At 45.4% G+C, this 21,399-nt stretch overlaps 1 protein-coding gene across 1 annotated transcript in view; it reads left to right on the top strand.

Moving 5' to 3' along the window:
* Nucleotides 1–21,399, top strand: part of LOC311195486 (ankyrin repeat and KH domain-containing protein 1-like) — a gene marked incomplete at its 5' end in the record, with an annotated part of 107,659 nt that overhangs the window by 45,799 nt on the left and 40,461 nt on the right. Inside the window, 7 exons of the mRNA XM_084268890.1 lie at nt 3,082–3,319; nt 3,455–3,646; nt 4,993–5,102; nt 15,135–15,222; nt 15,796–15,923; nt 16,080–16,223; nt 16,904–17,006. Of these exons, the coding sequence (XP_084125016.1) occupies nt 3,082–3,319; nt 3,455–3,646; nt 4,993–5,102; nt 15,135–15,222; nt 15,796–15,923; nt 16,080–16,223; nt 16,904–17,006 (1,003 nt within the window). The remainder of the gene's footprint in view (nt 1–3,081; nt 3,320–3,454; nt 3,647–4,992; nt 5,103–15,134; nt 15,223–15,795; nt 15,924–16,079; nt 16,224–16,903; nt 17,007–21,399) is intronic.

Genomic DNA, 21,399 nt, shown 5'->3' with positions numbered 1-21,399 from the left:
GCCAGCTCAGAACTCTAGTTGGTCATAAGGGAAAAAATGATGTGTTGATGGAAATGCTCCCTATGTGAAGCATAGGGGTAACTGATCTGCAGTGCAGTAAAGTAGTAGGTTGAGCCTAAGTCATGATTTCTTCTGCAGTGGAAGAGTTAGTTTTCCATATCTGCCTGTATAAATAGGGTCTCTCAGATCATAGTGGTGTGAGCATTCCAGAAGTGTGCCGAGCTGGATGACTAATCTATTGCACTTGTCCTTTCACCTCTGCAGGAAGTGTTTTGCATGTAGAGATGGTTTGAGGTCTTCTAGGTTTCTATACATTCTGCTTTGAGATTTTTATTTTGAAAATAAAATGATCAAAAGTAAGTGTAGTTCCTAGTTCCTGTGCAGCTCAAACCTCAAAGCATCCACTGAGGAGAAACTTCCAAATGTTTCATCTTAAGAGTGTGCTATTATGACAAAGCATATATACATCCATTTTTTTCCAGACCTTAGGTGATTTTTTATCTATTCTTCAAGCTGGGGAACTTCTTTGAAGAAAGAACAGGGACCTTGTTTTCATGGGAAGCACAGAGAAAAACTGAATTTGGTCCCAGTAGCCCATAGTCCTGTCACTGCAGGTGACAGGCTGCAGTGTTCCTCCAGTCTGCTGAGAGCTGGCATGTCAAGTGCTCTTTTAATGCAGTTGAGAGGTGATGATGCAAGTGACCAAGGTCAGGTTATTACGTCTCAAACAGTGTTTGAAGTATTTTGATATTGAGATGGTGATAGTATCCTTGAACTGGGTACTATACTGGCCTGTGTGAAAGCCTGGTGCCAGTAAGGCATTCCGAGGGGCACAGTTGCAGTGGGTGTACACTACGACCTGCAGGAGGGTACAGCATGCCTGCAGACCATGTGTTTTCATTAGGCCACTGCTCAGTTTAGGTTTAGTATTTTCCTGACACAGTCCAAGCACTGGGTTGGCATGGAGGCTGGGAATTGCCTTGCTTGAGGAAGATAGAGTTCTGTAGGTGCCTGCAGTTTTTTAGCTCTTGGATGTTTCAGACTGTGCAGTACATAGTGTGTATTGACCTTTAATAGCAATAGAGAGGAAATTATCCTTTGAAGTCTGGAATCCAAGTCAAATGGAAGTTGTTCCTTGATATCTTTTGGCTGCACCCTAACCATTCCACCAAATTATTTTGACTTCCCAGTCTCCACTGTTTTCCACCTAAGGACTGCTGCAGAGAGGGGAAGCTGAGGTGCCTGGTCTCCCATCACCAATTATATCAGAAATGTCCCTTGAGTTGTAGTACATTTTGCCAAGATGAAGTGCCCCACCTAGGATAAGGCCTTTAGTTGCTGTTAGCTTTTAGGCAGCTCCTCTGAGAACAACAGTCTGTCTTTGATTCACAGCCTTGATCGCTGTCATTCCCAGGCTACTTAGTGCCTGTTTCATGGTCAATTTAAGACAAGTGTTGACAGGACTTGAGTGTTTGATACCCCTCTTGTCCCCTCTTCTGTACTTCTGTGTTAGCTGTTTGAGTGACAGGTTGAGAATTTGGATGAGATCAGGATGGGGAACTGGAGTTCACTTGAGGGTGCTGTTCTTAATACATAAGAAATTCTCTGATTTTGGGAATTAGTGGAATTTTTAGCTCTAACTTGATAAATCACCCATCTGTATCAGTGCCCTAGACTGGACAGCTCTGGCTTGAACCTTGCCAGTGTTTTCTTCTAATGTTGTGGCTTTTGGTTTTGTTTGGTTTTGGTCTTTTTTTCCCTTTAGTATTGCCCAACTTGATTTATATTTCCATCCAACAACACAACTTAAAACATCTGCTATTTGTTAAGGAAATGGGTGCTTTTTATGTCCTCAGGAAGAAGTAGGCATTAGTTCCCTAGCAAACTCTGTCAGTATGCATTGGGGCTAGTTTAAAGAATGAATCAAAATTAACAAATCCCAGGACAACCACCAGATCTGGACATAGGGCTGTAGCTCATCATAGCTGCCTGCCTGTTCAATCCTCCTGGAGGAACCCTGTGTCTCTTTGGATGGCAAGTGAAGTGCCTGAGGCAGTGCACCTAATGCCTGTGCAAGGCAGCAAGGGCTTTTCTCTCTACTGAGAGATACGACAGGTGTAATTTGATTCAAGTCTCTTACTTGGAGTTGCCTTTTCATCCTTAAGTTACCCTACTTATTGTGTATCCTGAAGAAAGCTCTAGTATGAAGTGTCATCCTAGATCCCTGGACCTTCTGTACCTCACAGATCACTCTGCACGACTTGACCCTTTCCCCTTCATTAGGTGGAGTTTGAGATGCTTCAGTTTTCCAAGGTTATTCCACAACTCTGCACCCAGCTGATGTGGGAGGGAGAAACCTTGGGAGTGTTTCTTCTTTCCTAATGCCAGGACTTAGTTTTCCCCTTTTCAGAGGTACTGTGGTTCACTACAACCTACCCCTTAGATAAAGCATGGCTTTCTGGTACTGAGTCTTACCACTAGCTTTCAGTGACTGCAGCTGCAAGGCGCATTTATGTGCTTTGATTGCTGGAGGCAGCGGTCCTGGAAAGCTGAATTCTCTTCCCTCTTGGGCAAAGATTGCTTCACTCCAAGGCACTTCTAAGAGTTAGGTATTCACTCCTCTGGCTGCCCACCTTAGTGTAAGCTACCTCAGTTCCCACTTTCTCCGCAGAAGCTGTGTGGTGGTGGTGCTTTGGGGCTGGTTTTGTGGTGGTTGGTTAGTTTAGAAACCACAAATCAGATACAGAGAAGAAGAATTGTTTTTTCAGTGCTTGAATTGGGGTTTAGTCATGGAGTTGATTCATTACTTACAGCACTTGTGCTGGATGCTTAAGAACACCATAAGAACTTCTTCCCCTACTCCATCCCCCAAGAAAGAGGGGAAAACCCCGACGTCTGTGTAGTGCTTTCTTCCTCAAGCATTCAAACATAACGTAGGGGTAGGTAGAAAGAGAAATGTCAGTTGAATCCAAGTATGCAGTGGCTATGTCATAAGCCAACCCTGGCTTTGTAGGATTGCTTGCACACCTAGTGTGATAGTGAGTGCAGCTGTCTGACTGTGATGTTGACCCTTGTCTGTAGGATGGGCACGTGGAAGTGGCTCGCTTGCTTCTGGACAGCGGCGCTCAGGTGAACATGCCTGCGGATTCCTTTGAATCTCCACTCACCCTGGCTGCTTGTGGAGGGCACGTGGAGTTGGCAGCTCTTCTGATTGAAAGGGGAGCTAACCTGGAGGAAGTTAATGATGAAGGTTACACTCCTCTCATGGAAGCTGCCCGGGAAGGCCATGAAGAGATGGTAGCCTTGCTGCTGGCACAAGGTGAGACAGCTGCTGTTTCTCAAGCCTTTGAGATGAGGAGTGCAGTGCTGCCTGTTTGCTGGTAGGGGTTTGTTCTGTGGAGGTTGATCTGATGCCTGCCTGGTCAGCTAACATGACAGCTTTCTTGCTTCCTAGGGGCAAATATAAATGCACAGACAGAAGAAACGCAGGAGACAGCCCTTACTCTGGCATGCTGTGGAGGCTTTTCTGAAGTAGCTGACTTCCTTATTAAGGCAGGAGCTGATATAGAACTTGGTTGCTCAACACCTTTGATGGAAGCTGCTCAAGAGGGTCATCTTGAATTGGTGAAATACTTGCTGGCAGCAGGTATGTGTACAGTGCAAATGATCTAGCCCACAGATTTTAGAGACTTGAAGATACTTGAAGAGACTTGATGGTGGCAGTATTATAACAAGATACCTTCAATGCAGATGTTGCACGTCAATATTGTTAATACTGTTAATAGAGGGAGGTGCCCCATGGAGCACTGGATTCCAGGGTGCATCTAAAATCCATCAACTTTCATTAGGAACATTGTTTACAGCTGTTTAATACAGATAATGTTTCTTTTTATGTGCTACTCCTGCTTGGACTGAGCCTGATGATCTGCAGCCAGTCTCCCTAAATAAGTACTGTAGGAGTTGTGCCCTGGCAAGTAGTGTGGAGGACAGATACTGGAATGTGAGGAATTTCTGTGATGAGTTCTTAAAGAATAATGAAAACCTTGCTGGAGTTGGGGGGAAATGACACTTCTATGTTCATTTGTCAGTTTAAAGTTGGTGGAAACTAAAAGGTAGCAAAACTGCTTAAATTAAGAAACAAAAAGCTGTATTTTGGATATCTTCCTTACTGTGGGAGGTGATTTATTTCTCTACTCTCCCCTGAGAATAAGCAGAAAACTGTCTGGATTTGTCATTGTAGAAAGTAACACTCCCTGCTTGTCAAGGGACAGTAACAACTGTGCCTGTGCAGCAACACCAGCACGTGGCACCCATCACCAGCTCACTTGGAATGCTGCTTGCACTTCCCTGCTCATGATGGAGGGAGTTAGCTGAGGAGCCCTGCTTTGGCAGCAGGGAGGCTCTAAGTATACCTTGCCAATGCCGTTAGCCATTCTCTTATTTCCAAGGTCCATTCCTGCAGGAGGATAATGCATTGTGTAGCAAGACTGTGCACAGCTCTCCTGTAGCTGCATGTGGGAAGCAATTCACAGGATTTTGACAAAATTGGTTTTAAAGCAACTTATTCTTAAAGAGCAGGAAGGAATGAAATACACAGAGGTGTATGGTCTGGTAATAGCAATCCTACTTCACTAACAAGCATTGTGACTGGGTTTCCATCCCCAGCAGCTCCGTGTCGAATTGGCAGTGTAGACAATTGTCAGGATTCACCTGTATTTGTGGTAACAACTGAACTCTTCTTTGCTGTAGAGGGAGCACAGGAATGAGTGAGCACATAGGTTGAAGTGCTTACGTTGGCAGGTCCTGCTTTGCCAAGCCTTGGCTTATCCCCTCTCCTCAGAGGATTTTCACCAGTTGGTGCCACGAGAGAGGTGTGGGACCTGCTGTCAGCAGGCTGTAGTGTTGCCACAGATGAAGTGTCTGGTTTTTGTGTTTGTCTAATGTGCAATACTTGGTGAGATGTGAAGTAAGCTGAGACTGCTGTGTTTGTAGGAGCCAACGTGCACGCCACCACGGCGACGGGAGACACCGCGCTGACCTACGCCTGTGAGAATGGACACACTGATGTTGCAGATGTGCTGCTTCAGTCTGGTGCTGATTTGGTAAGGCTTCTGCTGCAGCTTGTGGGGAAAGTACTTGGGTTTCCAACCATTTGCCAAAGCTTCTAGACTAAAAGCAGGAAGACTTCAGCGACTGAGATCTGTACATGGGTGTGTAGATAGGCATGAAAACTTGTTTAAAAAGCTTGTATGTTCTGTTTGGTCTAAAAATGAAACCATTTCTTATTGGGTAATCTTTCACCTGTTTAGTGAAAGTTTTAGCTGTAGCTTACACTTGTGATGGTTTATTATCTTCATTTCAGTGTAATCTGTAACTTGAGTTGTTCAGGGGGATATATTTGTGTTGCTTTTATTCATTATGCTACTTTTATTATTCCCAAACACTTGTGGATCAGACTTTACCTGCTCCACTGCCCTGAATTTAAAACATTTTAGCATTAGGACCTCCTAATTCTTTATTTTAGTGCTGGTTTCTGAACGCTCTCAGGCTCCTAACCTTTTCAAACCACAACACAAACAAACCCCAAATGAATCAATGCTTTTTAAATGACCCCCAGAATAGGAATCCTCTTTTCCAGGAGTCTTCTCTTGTCACTCCTGGTTTTGGCATGTTGCTGTCACAGTGGTTATGCTCTGTGATGCCTTTAATCCTCACTACGTTGGTCAATTGTCTCGACTTTTTTCATATAATGTAGTGGGAGACCTAAAATTGCCTCTTCACCAGCTGCAGGGACAGGATGTTAGTTGGGCTTTGAAGCAGTTGAAAGCAACTGGTGTGTCAGTCTTCTAGAGGTGTTCAGAAGCCTTGTCTAGTGAGGTACAATCAGGGCAGATTGTCCTTTTGGTGCCTTATTGATTTATTTTTTTTTTCTTCCCCTATTTTTCTTTTTTCCACACTCTCTGCTTGTAGGTGTTTTGTGTGTTGGGTTTTCTCTTGGGTTTTTTTTTGGGGGGGGGGGGCTGTCAGAATAATGAGAATGTCAGGAGAGTTTATCACTGAACCTGACAAATCAACAACTTCAGTTGCTTCAATTTCAGTCTTAAATGAAGTACTTTATTAAGTTTCTTTTTACATATATAAATGAATGCTGTAAATGTGAATTAATACTTCCACTCTTCTTGGTGAATGTATTTTTTTAGACCTTATTAATTCTTGTGCAGTAAAGTTCTACTTCCTCCTACAAGAGAGGAAGGCCATGTTAATGGGGTGTCTGTTTGTGGGGTTTTTGGCACGCTTGTACTTTGCTCAACTCAGAAAGGATCAGCCAATTGAATAGAGACAGGTTAGATTTGGGGAGGGCCTTATTGGATGTTTTAAAAAAGTATTTAAGACCTTGGTTATGAAAAGGTTTAATCCATGAAGTGTCTCCCATCTCCTGTCTTAGGGTCATGGTGTTTAAGTTGTTTTCTCCTTGTAGCTAAGGCCAGCGATGCTTCTGGCCTCTGGCATCTAGTTCTGGGCAGTGATGCTGAGAAAAACCTTGGGCTTTTCTAAAGGTTTATTTTCTTCCCAATCAAACTGGGGAGCTGCCAAGAGCGATGTAGGAAGCAAGCAAAGGAAAATTGCACGTAGAAGACCTGTCCAATGAATCCAACCAGTTTTGTGTTCTGATCAAGAGAGGGGAAGTGCCTGCAGAGCTGCAGTGCTGCTTGTGGCAGGTGCCGTGGGGTGGGAGCAGTTTCCTTTCAAACCTCTCTCTTGCTTTGCTTTATTAGGTGTTGTAAGCTGTTTTGAGTAAATCTATGTTTCTGTTGTACCCAGTAGGCTTTCTGAAGTATATTGCTTTGCTGCTGGAATATGGAACAGCTGCTCTGGTAGTACCATTGGAGAGGATTCTTCTAGATTTCAATTTTCATTAGTAATTTAAAAGAAGTGAGACAATTTCACCAAGTTGTCTCAAAGTCTGTGGTGGTGTAGGGAATCCAATGCAGCTCTGGTCAGTGTGTCTTCATTTGTCTAGTTAGCTTTGTTCTTCTGGTGTTCAGACAGAGCAAAGGAAAGTTCTGCTGCAGGTGCTTCTTCCCAGGGACTGGGGAAAATGGGGTTCTCAGTTACTTCTCCATGAGCTGTTTTCCTTTTCCAGATCTTAAACCACCTCTAACCTCCACCCCAGCTCCCTTCTTATCAGACTCCACTCTAGTCATGATCTCACTCCCTTCTTCCCCCGATGGCAGCACAGGGGGACAGGGACTGGGAGGTGGGGGCTTCACTCAGTCCCTTGCAGGTTGGTTTCCTTCTCGGCTGGGGACGGGGGGTGCCATTCTTTCCACATCCTCCCCCTGCTGCACCGTGGGGTCTGACCCACAGGAGACAGTCCTCCATGAACTCCTCCAACGTGAATCCTTTCCCACAGGGCTTTATCTCTTTATCACAGTGTCTCTCAGTCCCAGTCCTCCACAGGGTTCCCAGCCTCCCCCCAGCAAACCTGTTCCAACGCAAATCTCCCTCTCTCATCTCTGTGTCTCTGATTCTCCTCGTGGCTGCGAGTGCTGCCAGGGGCTTGTTCCAACGTAGAGTCACTGCATCTTCTCTCTCTCCACCTGCTCCATCCAGCGTGGAGCCCTCCACGGGCTGCAGGTGGGGGCTGGGCCTTTCCCATGGGTTTCTCCAGGGGCTGCAGGGGCATCTTTCTCTCCAGCACCTGGGCTGCCTCCTCCTCCACCCTGTTCCAGCCTTGGTGTCTGCACAGCTCGTGACATCTTCTCACTCCCTCCTCCTGTGGCAAAATGCAGCTGCTTCCAGGTTGTTTTCTCCTGCATGTGATTCTCAGAGGTGCTGTGATTATCTCTTGGCTGTGACTTTGGCCTTGAATTGCTCGTTGTTTATAGTTTAGGCTGGCAGAAAACTCTTAACTGCTGCTTAAAGAAACCATCTCAGCAGCACAGCCTCACAAAACTGCAACACCCATCCATGGAATAGTTCAAGGCCATGTTGGATGGGGCTTTGGGCAACCTGGGCTAGTGGAGGGTGTCCCTGGTTGTGGTAGGGGAGTGGACTTATACGGGTCTCTAAAGGTCCTGTTCAACCCAAACCATGGTATTTACATAAGTGACTTTTGTTCCAGGTAGAGCTTTGTCTGAGCTGGCAGTGATTGCCACTGCTTCTCGGCATCCAAAGACTGTTTTTCCTACAAGTGAACACTGGGAACTCTTGCTTTTCAGGACCTGATCTACGGTCCTGAGATACCATATATGTAATTCAGTGCAAGAGTCAGTGTGGATCTTGAGAGCTGGTTTAGATTCATTAAGGAGTCACTTTGAGTTGGGGTTACCTCTCCCTTAAAGCTGCAGTGGCAAGTTGTACTAGAAATGAGCAGTGTCAAAGTGCACACTCCTTTATGCTTGTCTACTGGAGAGCAGCTCAGCTGTGGATGGGATTTGGATGAGTTTGTAGCTCTTTGTGACTAATTCCTTATGAAGTCTGGCTTGTTACCAATTCTTCTGACACTTTTCTGATGCCTTTCTTTAAGGGATCTGTCTTCTCCATGTCCTTACAGGGACAAAGTCGGCCTGTCAATCGGTAGCAAAACTCACTTGGCAGGCCTGCACCTTCCTTTGTCAGTGTATGCATTTTGAAATCAACTTCCTTTTGCCAAATACATGACTTAATATGAGGCACATCTGAAGACTTCAGCCTGTAATCCCATCTGTGCCTTAGTTGCATTCTGGTGCCTTTATTGCCTGCAAGATGGGAGAATTTCAGGGGCTGTATGTGAGCTCCTACCACTGGACCAAACATTTTACTTGCTCACAAGCTTCTTTACAGGCACAGAACAGCTCCTTTAGAGTTTTTGATTAATAGAAATAAAATTTCAGAGAGAACTCTGAAATAGGATTTCAATAAAGCAAGAGTGATGGTTTAACATCAGGGAGAAATAACCACTTCTGTAATACGGAACTTCACCTCTGTTGCAAGGATTTGTCTCATCTTAAAGGGGAGAGGAGACCTTTTTGTTTTTCCTGTAAGAGTTTTCTTCTTTTTTTTCTCTTTCCTTTTTTTTTGTCTTTGTGTCTTTCCCAGCAGTTTCCTTCATCTCAATGCTTGTGTCAGGTAAGGCATGTGGGGTGTAGGTATGTTCCCACAGGAGCAAGGGTAAGGACTGTAAAGCTCACAGTGCTGGTGATGGGAGGTAGTATCACAGAGTCACCAGGTCGGAAAAGACCTTTGAGATCATCAAGTCCTGTGCTAAGCCAGATCCCTGAGTACCTCATCTACCTGTCTGTTAAACACACCTGGGGTGGGGACTCAGCCCCTCCCTGGGCAGCCTGTGCCACAGCCCCACAACTCTGCCAGGGAAGAGCTTTCCCCTCCCATCTGCTCTGACCCTGCCCTGGGGCAGCTTGAGCCCATTGCCCCTTGTCCCATCTCCTGTCCTCTGGCTGCAGAGACCATCGCCCACCTCTCTGCACCCTCCTGGCAGGGCAGGGGAGGTGGGGAGAAGGTCTCCCCTCAGCCTCCTCCAGGCTGAACACCCCCAGCTCCCTCAGCTGCTCCTCAGAGGATTTGCCCTCCAGCCCCTTCCCCAGCCTGGTTGCCCTTCTCTGCACTCGCTCCAGGACCTCCCTGTCCTTCTGATGGTGAGGAGCCCAGAACTGGACCCAGCACTCGAGGTGCTGCTCACCAGTGCCCAGTCCAGGGGCACAATCCCCTCCCCAGACCTACTGGCCACACTATTTCTGACACAAGCCAGGATGCTGTTGGCCTTCCAGGCCACCTGGGCACACTGCTGGCTCATGTTTAGCCTCCTATCACCCAACACCCCCAGGTCCTTCTCTGCCTGACAGCTCTCCAGCCAGAATACTTAAAGGTGTCCTACTGTTCAGCTGCATTCTTTTCTATAAACTAGAAGTGCCTGTTGGTGTGCCTGTTGGTGTGCCTGTTGGTGTGCCTGTTGGTGTGCCTGTTGGTGTGCCTGTTACCTTTTAACATAGTCAGATGTGGATGAAATGCTGCACGCTGGAGGTCCCAGTCTCCTTTGTGAGACTGCTCTTGTCAGGGTTTGCATCTTTGCTGGTTTCAGTGTAGCTGAAAACAAAAGAGAGTTGGTGTTTGGGCAGCAAGAAGATCCCAGATGTTCTCAGCTGGGAAATACAGAAGAGTTTTAAGTTGGTGTTTTCAGACTGGAGCTGTCTGCATCTGTACATGACATGGCAGAGTTGACCTAGTGACGGAGTCTTTACCTTTCTAGTAAAGATACATGGGTGTGTTTATGAAATGGGGAGATGGAAGAGAACCCCTGAGGGAGCTTCATCCTTGCATTCTTCCCATTTTACACTGTCAAGCTCCCCCCAAAGCTCTTTATCCTTGTTAAAATTCCATACGTGGCTTTCTTTGAAAGACTAAAGCTGGCTACCTGGTATCCACGTAATGCCAGTGGCAAACTCTCCCCAGAAAGCAGTGCACCAAAGGCATGCCAAACTGCCTCTTGGTTCTTCCCCTAGGACAGAATATTTTTATAGGCATGTTTTTGTCGTTGCTGGGACTGTTGATTTCAGCTGATAACATCTCTTAAGCTGATTTGGCTCCTTAACTAGAAACTCGGTGTCCTGGATGTGTGGGTCACTGTGTGATGCAGTGTGCATAAGGCAGCATTTCAGCACATACAAATACATCCATTACATTGTGGATTTGAATGAAACCTTGCTGGAGATAGCTGTGTTGTCATTACAGTGAGGGCTCTGAGAACCTGTCATGTTTTTCCATGCTGGTTTTTGTACCATCAGGGAAGAGCCAGGGACTTTGGGGCTTTTAGACTTGGTCCTCAGTCTTCTCCAAATACAAGGAAAGGTTATAGGACACATGAAGCTTGTTTTTCTAGTTAAAATCTTTTGGATGTTGTGTTGCAGTCTGAATGGTGCCAAGGACAATGAAATCCTCTCTTGTGCCAGTAGTGAATAAGTCTTGTGGTGTTTAATGAGATGCTGCGTATGACCTGTGTGCTCTCTTCGTGACCGTGAATGGCTTGTGGTAGGAGTCTTACCTGATGAGAGCTGCCTTGCTTGGGCTGACCTTTGTGCTTGCTTGCCTGATTCCAGCAACATGGAGTTTCCAGCTGGTGGGTCTGATCTACCAAAGTTCACATTCCAGGTCTTCATGACCAAGAGCAACATCTATCTGTAGAACACGAGCCGTGAGTTCTTCTTTTTCCTTCCGCAGGACAAGCAGGAGGACTTAAAGAAGACTATTTTGGAGGGCATAGAGCCGAGCAAGCATCAGGTGAGGTTGGCCTTTGATGCTTGTAAGCTGCAGCCTCAGGATACATGCTAATAACGAGCATGGCTTTAAGGCATCTGAATTCCCTCAGGAATACATAGACTTGCTGTGTAGACTAGACGTGTCACTTTTGTCATTTTTCTCTTCTGTTGGGTTTTCTGAACCCATGTTTTCTGAAACCCAGTATCTGGACCTTCACAAATGCGGCATGTATCTCACTGAGGCTTTTAGCACAAGTAGATACCTTAAACCTGTTAGTACATACCTAGCTTCCTATGAGGGCTTCCCTTTTTAGATATTTCCATGAGATTTGAGGCCTGCCTTGAGTGTTTGGGTGCCTCTCAAATCCTGGATTGCTACATATCAGGAAGGTTGTCTAGGACGATTAGGTTGGTGACTGTAGAATCCTGTATGTCTTGATAGGAGGTCAATATTGAAAATCAGCAGAGTGGCATTGTGTTAAGGACTGTATTGTTTGGCTGTTTTCTTGCATAAAAAACTTAGTCTAAACAATTTTGCTTAAAATAACGTGTAGATTTCTTTTCAGTATTCACCGTTGTCAGATATGAGAGGCTTGTTAAAGAATTGAGGAGAGCAGTTGGACCTTTGCTTTGATAATGCAGATTTATTTTATTCTAGAACTTAAGTAACATATTGCATTGGAAACACTTGAATGAGCTGTCCCAGTGAATAGTTCTTGCTAACCATGAATACTTGTGAACCAAGGGCTGGAGGGGGTAGGCAGGAACCCTTATTTAGCTTATCTTGGAATTGCCTAAATCAGAGACCTTGAAATCAAGAATAAATTAAAAACAAACAAACAAACAATGATTGTTTAACTCTGCTCTCTGAAGTACTGATTTGTCTAGAAAGAAAATAACATACTGACTGGATTCCCATCTCCTTTTTGAGTCCCGGTGGAACAGGTGCATGCAGTGTAACCTCTTACCCTCTTACCTGATTTGGGGAATACTCTTGATTTCCCTTTTCTGGTGCCAACCCTGCAGAGAATCCTTCTTGGGTGTTCTTTCCATTCAGTCAGAATGAGCAGGGGAGCACATCACTCAGAGTTAGAGAGTGCCTTTCCTAGCCAGAGCTGCCATCGTTGTTCTCCTTGACACCTCCTCCTGGTCATACTGACTGCAGGACTGCTCAGCACTGGAGCAGTGCAGAGAGAGGCCTGTGATGGGGAGGGTCCCACAGCTCAGGCCTGCACTGAGGAGGGTCCTGCAGCACAGGCAGACAGGGAAATCGTTGTCTTTCAAGTTTTCCTTACAAAATCAGCATTTGCAGGTCTTCATAGAATCATAGAATGGTCTGGCTTGGAAGGGACCCCGAGGATCACAGAGTTCCAACTCCCCTGCCACAGGCTGGGCCACCAACCTGTAATAATACAAGGAGGAAGAAATATAATACAAGGAGGAAGCTGATAGGGGATGCTTTTGGACAGCTTTTGAGTTCTCTGTCCTGATTTTGCTTATCTGTTGCAGCTTAAAAAAACCCACAAATAAACTGTTTAAATCTATAGTCTGTCCAGGTAAGAGAAAGGGTGTGAGCAGGCACAGACACTGCACTGGCTCAGCTTTGTGCTTCAGCTTGTTCTAGAAGTTCTGCCATGAAGCCTGAGTTGATGCTGTCTGCTGGCCCTTGTTAGGGCTGAGTGCTGAAGTCAGACCTAATTTCGTTTTGAAATAATAAAATATGCATTTCTGTGTTCCCATGTGAAAAATACCATTAAAAGGACTCAACTTTTGCCAGTCTACAGCAGGTGGGCACACAGGGGCCCACGTTTGGCTGGACTGGTGCTGCCTGTGGTACTGCAGCTATTGGAAGTGTGTAACAGTTGGGGCTCAAGTTCTGCCTGCTTGCTGGGGTGACAGTTGGTTAAACTGGGCAGCATAACTGTGCTGCATTTCAATGAGGGAGCCTTCTGACAACTGCGTTCAAGACTTCAGCAGATGAATGTGTGTCAGGAATAGGACGTGTTGCGAGTCAGGGTATCTTAGTTATCTGCAGTGCTGAGTTTCAGTGCAGTATAGAATGGCTTTTCCCTACATCAGTTATAGCTGAGATCACCTAAAATAAATGTTGCTTCTTGCCATCTTTGCTATTGCTTCAGTGGGGATTTAGAAACGTGTATTACATTGCTTGGGCAGTAGTGTTCCTGTCCTGCTCAGCAAGTGCAGTGGTGTTAACTAGTTCTTTGCATCCATAGCTGCTTTGTGAGGGATTTTCTAGCAGCACCCTGGGTTTACTCTGCATAAGGCCGACAGCAGCATCTGGCTTTTTATGATCTATTGGCAGTGGCTGGGGAAGGAAAAACTGCCCAAGACCAGAGAGAGCAGCAGCGCTCCAGGGCATGCTGCTGATTCTTGCACATCACAGGGCCACATACAAGCAGAATTAGCTTTATATGACCTTGCAAATATTTGACATACAGACAATCCCAAAGCATGCATATGTTTATCAGCAGCTATGCAGTCACTTACCCTGGGAGAGGAATCTACTCATGTTAAAAACAAAAAAAACCAACCCAAAAACCCAACGTGCACCTGCAGTAGTGAGCCTGCAGGCTCCCTGCCTGCCTGCACCCTGCTCCCAAGGAAAGGGGGAAAATGGGAGCACTGGTCTGGAGTTAATCTGTACAGTGGTACCAGATTCTCACAGATGTGCAGGAGCAATGGGTTTCTGCTGGAGAAGGGGCAGTGTAACCCCTGTTACAGCAGAGGGCTGGTTAGTGTGTTCCATGCAGGGTTGCTCTCAAAGCATGCGAACAGAAGCATGACTTAGGGTGCAGCTTGCAAGCAAATCAAGCCATATGTCAAAGGACATATGCAGAGAGCTTTCAGGAATACTGAAACTGTGAGAAGGAGCTGATTTATTCTGTCAAATCTATTCTTGTCCTTTCACATTTTTAAACAGCAGTATCATCCACTGCCAGTACTAAATGCTACCTTTTGCCATCAGATGTACCTGCAATTCCAGAAGTAAAGAGTGAATTCAGAGCTTGCCTTCCCAGATATTTAATTGCACCACCAAAACCACACACACAGAGTATATTATTAATCTGACTGAATATTCAGAGCCCAGCTCCCAGGAAGGTGGTTCTCTCCCCTTGTCTCTGCGGGTGGGTGGGTGTGTGTTACTCAGCATTCTTTGTGCTATCAGTCATGCCTACAGTGCAGGCAATTCTTTTAGCTTTGTCACTTCTGTTACAGAGTTATATGTAACCACATCAGAAACTTTTTTAAACTAGAAAATTGTTGTCACTCATTCCTTTTTCTTTGGTCTGTATCATCCCTTTCTCATCTTCCTGTTTGATTTTCCAGCCCTTGTTTTCAGATACTCCCTGTGACTTAGTGATTCTGTCATTTTTATTGCTTATCCTCTTCAGGTGTGTTTTTTAAAGATAATTTCTGTGCTGCAGACATTGCAGTCTGAAAGGTTGGCCATGCAGCATTGACTGGGCTTGCAACTGTTGGACCATGGTTATTCGTACACTTACTGCAGCTGGGTGATATTTGTGTTAAGTAGCCCTCCCTTTTTGAGGAGGAAGCAAGATGTTACTGTTCTCAAGTGTGTTATGTGAACACTAAAATAAAGGGGATGTAAGCAGGGAAATACCCTCCTGTAATAACAGCAGGGATGTGGTCTGAGAGCTTCCTGACAGAGCGAGTCAGTGTGTAAAGTAACAGGAAAATCGATCCCAGGCAGTTTATATTGATGACAGTCAGCTTATAAGATAGGCCTTCTTCTGAGACAGGTAATTCTGATCCCATCCACAGATGGTTCAGAAGCTCACATGGTATAATTTTTGCCCATTTATACTTTTTTTTTTTTTAATTTATTCTTTACAATAGGAGCATGAATCTGAAGGTGGGAGAACCCCGCTGATGAAGGCTGCGCGAGCTGGTCACTTATGCACTGTGCAATTCCTTATTAGCAAAGGTAAAATACCAGTTTAACTCATTTACAAATGTAAAACTCTGCTTTACGAGCTAGCATGTTTGTGATCTTTCTCCAGGATTAATCTGGTTCTGTGGAGTTGTTAAGAGTTTTTGGAAATTCATGTAGCTCATGATACAATGAGCTGCCAGTTACTTCTACTCTGTTGTATAGACTAATGAATAGATTCAAAGCACTGTAAATATTTTCTCTTCCTTGAACATGCTCCCTCCTTCAGAAAAACTCATCCTCAAGTACTATCTGCACTGGAAACACAGCACCCTGCAGTGGCCCTGACAGTGCTTAGCACAGACTGAGAGGTGGCACTTTGTGTGCTTTAAGTGTTCCCTCTCACTCACCACTCTAGAGCCCCACTGGTAATGTCACTGCTGCCTTGCCTTTACAAGAGGAGGAGGACTTGTAGAAGCCATCAGTCAGTCATCATCCCTTGTTTATTCCTTAAAAGCATATGCAAATTAGGAAGATTAGAAAAGTTTATTCCAGAAATCACTGTGCTTGATAGTTCCTTCTACAAAGACCTTCCTGTGTTTTAATTCTGAGCTCTTGGCTGTGCAGGTGCCAACGTGAACAGGGCGACAGCGAACAATGACCACACGGTGGTGTCCCTGGCGTGCGCGGGCGGCCACCTGGCAGTGGTGGAGCTACTCCTGGCTCACGGTGCGGATCCCACTCACCGGCTCAAGGTACGGGGCTTAGAGCAAGGCACTGACCGTGGGTACTGAGGAGCGGTGTGGTTGACTTCATGTGCCATTTGAAATGATGTAATTCATACCTTCCGTGCCACATCAGGGAGGAAAACTCATCTTCTGGCTTTTTTTTTTTCCAAAATCTCACTTCAGGATGGCTCAACGATGCTTATTGAAGCTGCCAAAGGAGGACACACAAATGTTGTTTCTTACCTGCTGGATTACCCAAACAACGTGCTATCAGTTCCTGCAGCAGACTTGTCTCAGCTCACACCTCCATCTCAGGATCAGTCTCAGGTAAGGCATAAGGAGTTGTTTTTAAAATATCACCTTGAATGTTGCCAAGAAGCATTTCCTCCAGGGGTTACTCCTGAAGTTAATTTGGATGTGGATGTATACAGTGGGAACAACTTAAAATGTCTATGCATTGGGCAATGGGAGCCAGGGAGCTCATGGGTATTGTCAGCAGTGTCCTGAAGAGCACAGGAGCATTGTTCCCTTTCCTGCTGCTTAGATGGGACAGTCCCAAACCCAGTATCTCAAACAAGTATTTTCTTGGTTCAGTTTCTTCAGCGTTTTGTTTCAAAGTTCTAAACCCTCATGACAGCACCCCTCAGAACCTGTTGCTGACTTTCAGTGTTACAAAAAAAAGAAAATTTATTGTGTAAACTCAGCTCTTCAGGCTGGAGAAGCAACTTTCCAGTGAAATTACTTGACTGAAAAGCCTAAAGATGTTCCCAGTTTTCCAGCCTGCACAGCCCAGGGTTCTGTGAAGAGCAGCACACTTCACTTTTGACATATTATCCACAGTAGAATAAGAGGGGATGGGTCGTACCAAGGGGTAGCATAGCATGCACAGCTTGGGAAGGCTGGAGTGGGGGTCTGCTGTCCAAATGTGTCTTTGTATTAACACCTCAAGATACAGTCTGTTCCAAAGGGTTGTGTTAAATCTGAGTGTGTGTGTGGCTTTGTTTCAGGTTCCCCGTGTCCCGGTGCACACGCTTGCTATGGTTGTACCTCCCCAGGAACCTGACAGAACCCCACAAGAAAACTCCCCGCCTCTCCTGGGAGTGGTGAAAGGTTAGTATGTGCCCACACAGAGAGTATTTGGAAACTGATAGGCTGGGGATGATTTTATTAGAGTTTATGTGTAGTATAGTCCACTCTGTCAATTCCTGATCACCTCTAATGAAGTATAACTTCCAAGTGTTTTATGTAGTGCATAGTTTTTGCTTATTTTACTGCATTCTACAGTGTAGTAACATTGGCTATTCTAGCTTTGTTATGTTTATTCTCATTTATTAGTTATGCTTATTCTATTTTTGGGAGGGAAGAATATGATTGTGGCAACTGCCATAGGGTAGGCTGATTTTAAAAAAATCCATAAGCTTTAGGTGTGGTGTTAACTTTTGAATATTGTGCACTGGTCATCTAGAATAGTTGCAACTATTGTACGTGAACTGGATGTATCAACTTTTTTCTGTTCCTACAGTAGCAATGGAAACATGTTGGCACTGTAAAATGCCAATGCAGGAGATTATTTTCTTCTATTAGTAATAGTACTCCTGTAAGTAACTATAACATCAGGGGTTTTACTTTGAATGTGGTTGAATTGACCAGTTAAAAGTACTTGCAGTCCTTTCAAAGGTGGGTTTGGCAGCTGGTTTCCAGCTCTGGATTCTGTAACCCATCCTTCCTGCCTGCTAAGTCAGCTCAGAGAGAGAAGCACATTCTCAAGTGGAAGGTTACAAACTGCAGCTCCTAATGACTTACAGTTACAAATACTGTATTATCCAAAGCTCTGTTAGTCAGCTTGGCTAGATTTCTTTATTCCAGAAGTGCTCAGTACTTCCTAAAACAAACAGACTCCCCCCAACAAAACCCCAGGGGCACAAATGAAGAGAGGGGAAAAAAAATGGTGTACCTCAAGGTGTTGAGGTGTGCAGCTGTGAGTGTCTCCTGTGTGTGCCATACGTGTACCTTCCCAGATGCAGTTACTGGGTCCTTTCCCAGGATGTGCTTTGGTTTGGATGGCATAAAACGAGTACCAAACAAATGAAACAAACATCTTCTGGTCCAAAGAAACCATCAGGAAGTGATGTGCCAGTATGTGTGCCCTGACAGCTGGCTAAGCAGTAGTGTTACAAAGAGGGTTAGTGTTCCAGGAGGGACTACAGCTTATGGTGTGTGGGATCAATGAGGGATCAGCTGGTGCTGAGACAGAAGGTGGAAGTTACAGGTTTACTCAAATGATGAACACCTGTTCAGACTGGTTGTAGTTTGTGTTGTAGTCTGTATTGTAGGAGTAGCACGCTCTTAAAAACAAACCCACACCAGCTCGTTGCAAGTGTCAGCAGATACTCCAGGGCTGGCTCTGGCTGTGCTGTGTTGCTGGAGCTGTTCCCAGCGTGTCAGGACATGCTTCATGCGTGTCAGGGGAGCTCAGCCGGGCTGCGTCATGGGCTGGGGAAGCACTCCTGAGAGCTCCATGTGCAGAGCTTGTGTGTTTCACACCTTCAGGGGAAATAGTATCTCTGTGATAAACACTGGAGTAGCATCACTGCAATGATAATACAGCTGCAATAACCAGCGTTCTTCACTGAAGCTCCTTTCTTACCCTCTGCACACGTGTGGCTTTACTACAGCAGGTTCTGCTTGGGAAACAGGCAGGAGAGGAGGTGCCAGTAAAGGAGAGCTCGTTATTTCTATTGGAGGGGGGAAAAGAGTCTTCAGTTCTTCTGTAACTGTGTTTGTCCCAGGGAGGACGCTTTCCTTGCCTCCATGGTTAGAAGTAGCCCCCTGAGTTTTTGTACTAACCCTGCACTACTTGGAGGGAGAAGAGGAGCCACCTTCACCTCAGCACAGTCCACACTTAGGGCCTCTGTTTGTTTTGCCAGACATGCAGTACTGACAGCTCGTTTCCTGAAGAGTTCTTGAGAAGTTTAGTGTAAAACCCTTGCATGTTGGTGTGATTTTAAATATGATGTGAGGCTTTTCAAGAGGAATTCGTGGTCTAACACTGAATTTTGTTACTCTTCAGTAAACTAAGATGGCATTGGGATACTTGCCATTTGAATGATTAGTTTAGCAAAGGATTTATTGTCAGTGTTTAGCAACTGAAAGGAAATGTATCGGAGTGGACAGTGGGTTTAAGAGCATCAGGTAAAGGTGACACACAGAGGATAACCTCCTAAAGAGCTGAAGAAAACTGGTGACAGAAATAGTTCATGGGACTGAACGTGGGACCTCAGCTCTTGTATGCCAAGGAGCTTTTAGTGTGCTACACTCAGTACGTGTCTGTTGTGCCCACGTGAAAGGAAAACACAGTGAAGTTCAGCTCTTTGGGCTTTGGTGGAAAGGGCAGGAGACCTGATCCTCTCCTTGATGCTGTGTACTTGCTGCTGCTGCTCAGCAGCGATTCAGAATCCGCAGCTCAACGTGACCAAACAAGCAGTGCTGCTCCTGCAGGAGAGGGGATGGGCCCACCCCCTGCCAGGAGGGGTGTGGGGCTGCTGTGCCTGGGGCCAGGGGCTCTGGGGACCCAGCACAGGGGATGGGCAGCAGGGCTGCTGCTGGGGTTCTTCAGGAAATCAGGTGTAATAGTGTCTCCTTTGGTAACTGTGTCTAGTTTGTAACCCTGAGCTTACCTTTAGTGTGAGCAGGAGCTGGAACTCCTCAGGGTGATTTGGGTCCTGCTGTGGCCTCTTGCAGGCTGTGTTCAGGCAGTGGATTGACCCCACAACACGTGTTTAGATGGGCATTGGAAAGCAAGGTGCTGGTGCAGCAGGGTGGGGTGGGGGTGGTGCTCAGAAAGTCTGTGGAAAGCAGCAGGATTGCTTCCTTAGTCACAATATTTGTGTGATCTCAGGTGTTGGTAAACATACTGATTTTAAGTAGTCTGGTTTTGGAAGCTGGGGTATGAGTTACTATGTGCTTCTCAGGTGCATTTGACTTTATAGCTCACCTGAAATTGTGCTTACAACTCAACTAGTTGGCCTTAACTGAATGCCTAAACCTATCAACATGCTGTCATTAGACTCCTCCACTTTGAAGTGGGCAGTGACTTGCAACCTTTCTTATTTGGGATGTGTGGGGATTTTTAATGTTCCACAAGACCCAGTAGACTGAAGTTATTCACATGAAAGCTGCCCACATCTGTCCTTCATGCCTAGAGAAGAGACCAGTTTCCTTGAAGTTGAGCAGGATGTTTTCAATTTGGAAGCTTTTAAAGACAGACTGTGGCTATACAGTAGCCACTGTGTCCCTGAGTGAAATGTGGTTCACATGGCTTGGAGAAAGGAAAGAAGAACAAATTCTATGTAGCTGCAGTAGCTATAGATGCAAACAATGCAGTTTGTACTCTGCTCCCTGCCTTTTATGCCACACTGAGCTGTGTGCTGGCAAATATCTCGCACCTTGTGCCACTGAATCGAAACACAGCATCTTCATGAAATTCAATATCCTCTTACTCCTGTTGATGGGGCTGTTGATTAATTGCAGACAGCAAATATCACTTGAATTCTGAATGAAATCAGTTTTCTTTTAAAAAAAAAAACCAACCCTGAAATGCAGGAATGTTGGGCAAGCTGTTCTGTTAACAGAGTCCCAAGACCTGAGCGTGGATTTCTGCTTCCTGACACGTGTCGCCTTGGGATGTGAGGAATAGTCTGAATCTGGGTTTGATTCTGGATTGGGCTTTTTTTTTTTTTGCTTGGTGGCTTTGTGTGGGGTGTTGTGTGGAGCTGGGTTGACTTATTGATTTCTGGTTGGTTGGGTTTGTGTTTAAAAAGCTCTAGGCAGTGTTACCTGTGTCCTGCAGACCTTGGTTCCAGCAGGTGCTGGCTGTGACTGGACAGATGTGGAACATGGTGCTGACTGCTTTTTGCTTGCTGTAATTTTTTTTAATGCTGGAAAAATCTTTTGGATTTTAACTGTTTGGATTTGGCTCCACCCTTTTCTTCTCCATTTGTCAACTCGAGATACTGAGGAGCTGTCAGCAAGTCCCAGAATTTAATCTACTAAAAAAGAGAGGATGGATAACTGCTCAGGTGGTTGGCTGCAGTGCAAGTTGTGTTGATAGAAGCTTCCTGAAGACTTATCATGGGCTATGGAAACAAACACAAACCTTCCAGCCTCTTGTTTTTCTGAAAAGACATTAACAATACAGTAGTGATCTTTCTTAAACTTGTGTTGCTTGCTCTGGAAAGTGCTAAAAGCACTAACTGATGCATTGGCAGGGACAGACACTTGCTGCAAGATGTGCACTAGGCTCCAGGTACCTGCCTGTGCTACTACAAGGCTACAAGCAGAAGTAGATGGTGTGTCCAATAATAATATTGGTGGGGTCAGTTGACATAGTTTTAGGTGGGTTCATTTTGGACTGGTACAATCTTACCTCTGCTGTTCTATTCATTGTGAAAAAGGGCACATAAATTACTTATGTCTTGGGAGAAGATGCTCTGTGGATTAGAAG

The sequence above is a fragment of the Gallinula chloropus genome (genome assembly GCF_964237585.1).
Source record: "Gallinula chloropus genome assembly, chromosome: 10".
In the NCBI taxonomy this organism is placed as follows: domain Eukaryota; kingdom Metazoa; phylum Chordata; class Aves; order Gruiformes; family Rallidae; genus Gallinula; species Gallinula chloropus.
Note: the sequence above shows the minus strand (reverse complement) of the source record. Positions and strands in the feature narration are given on the sequence as shown.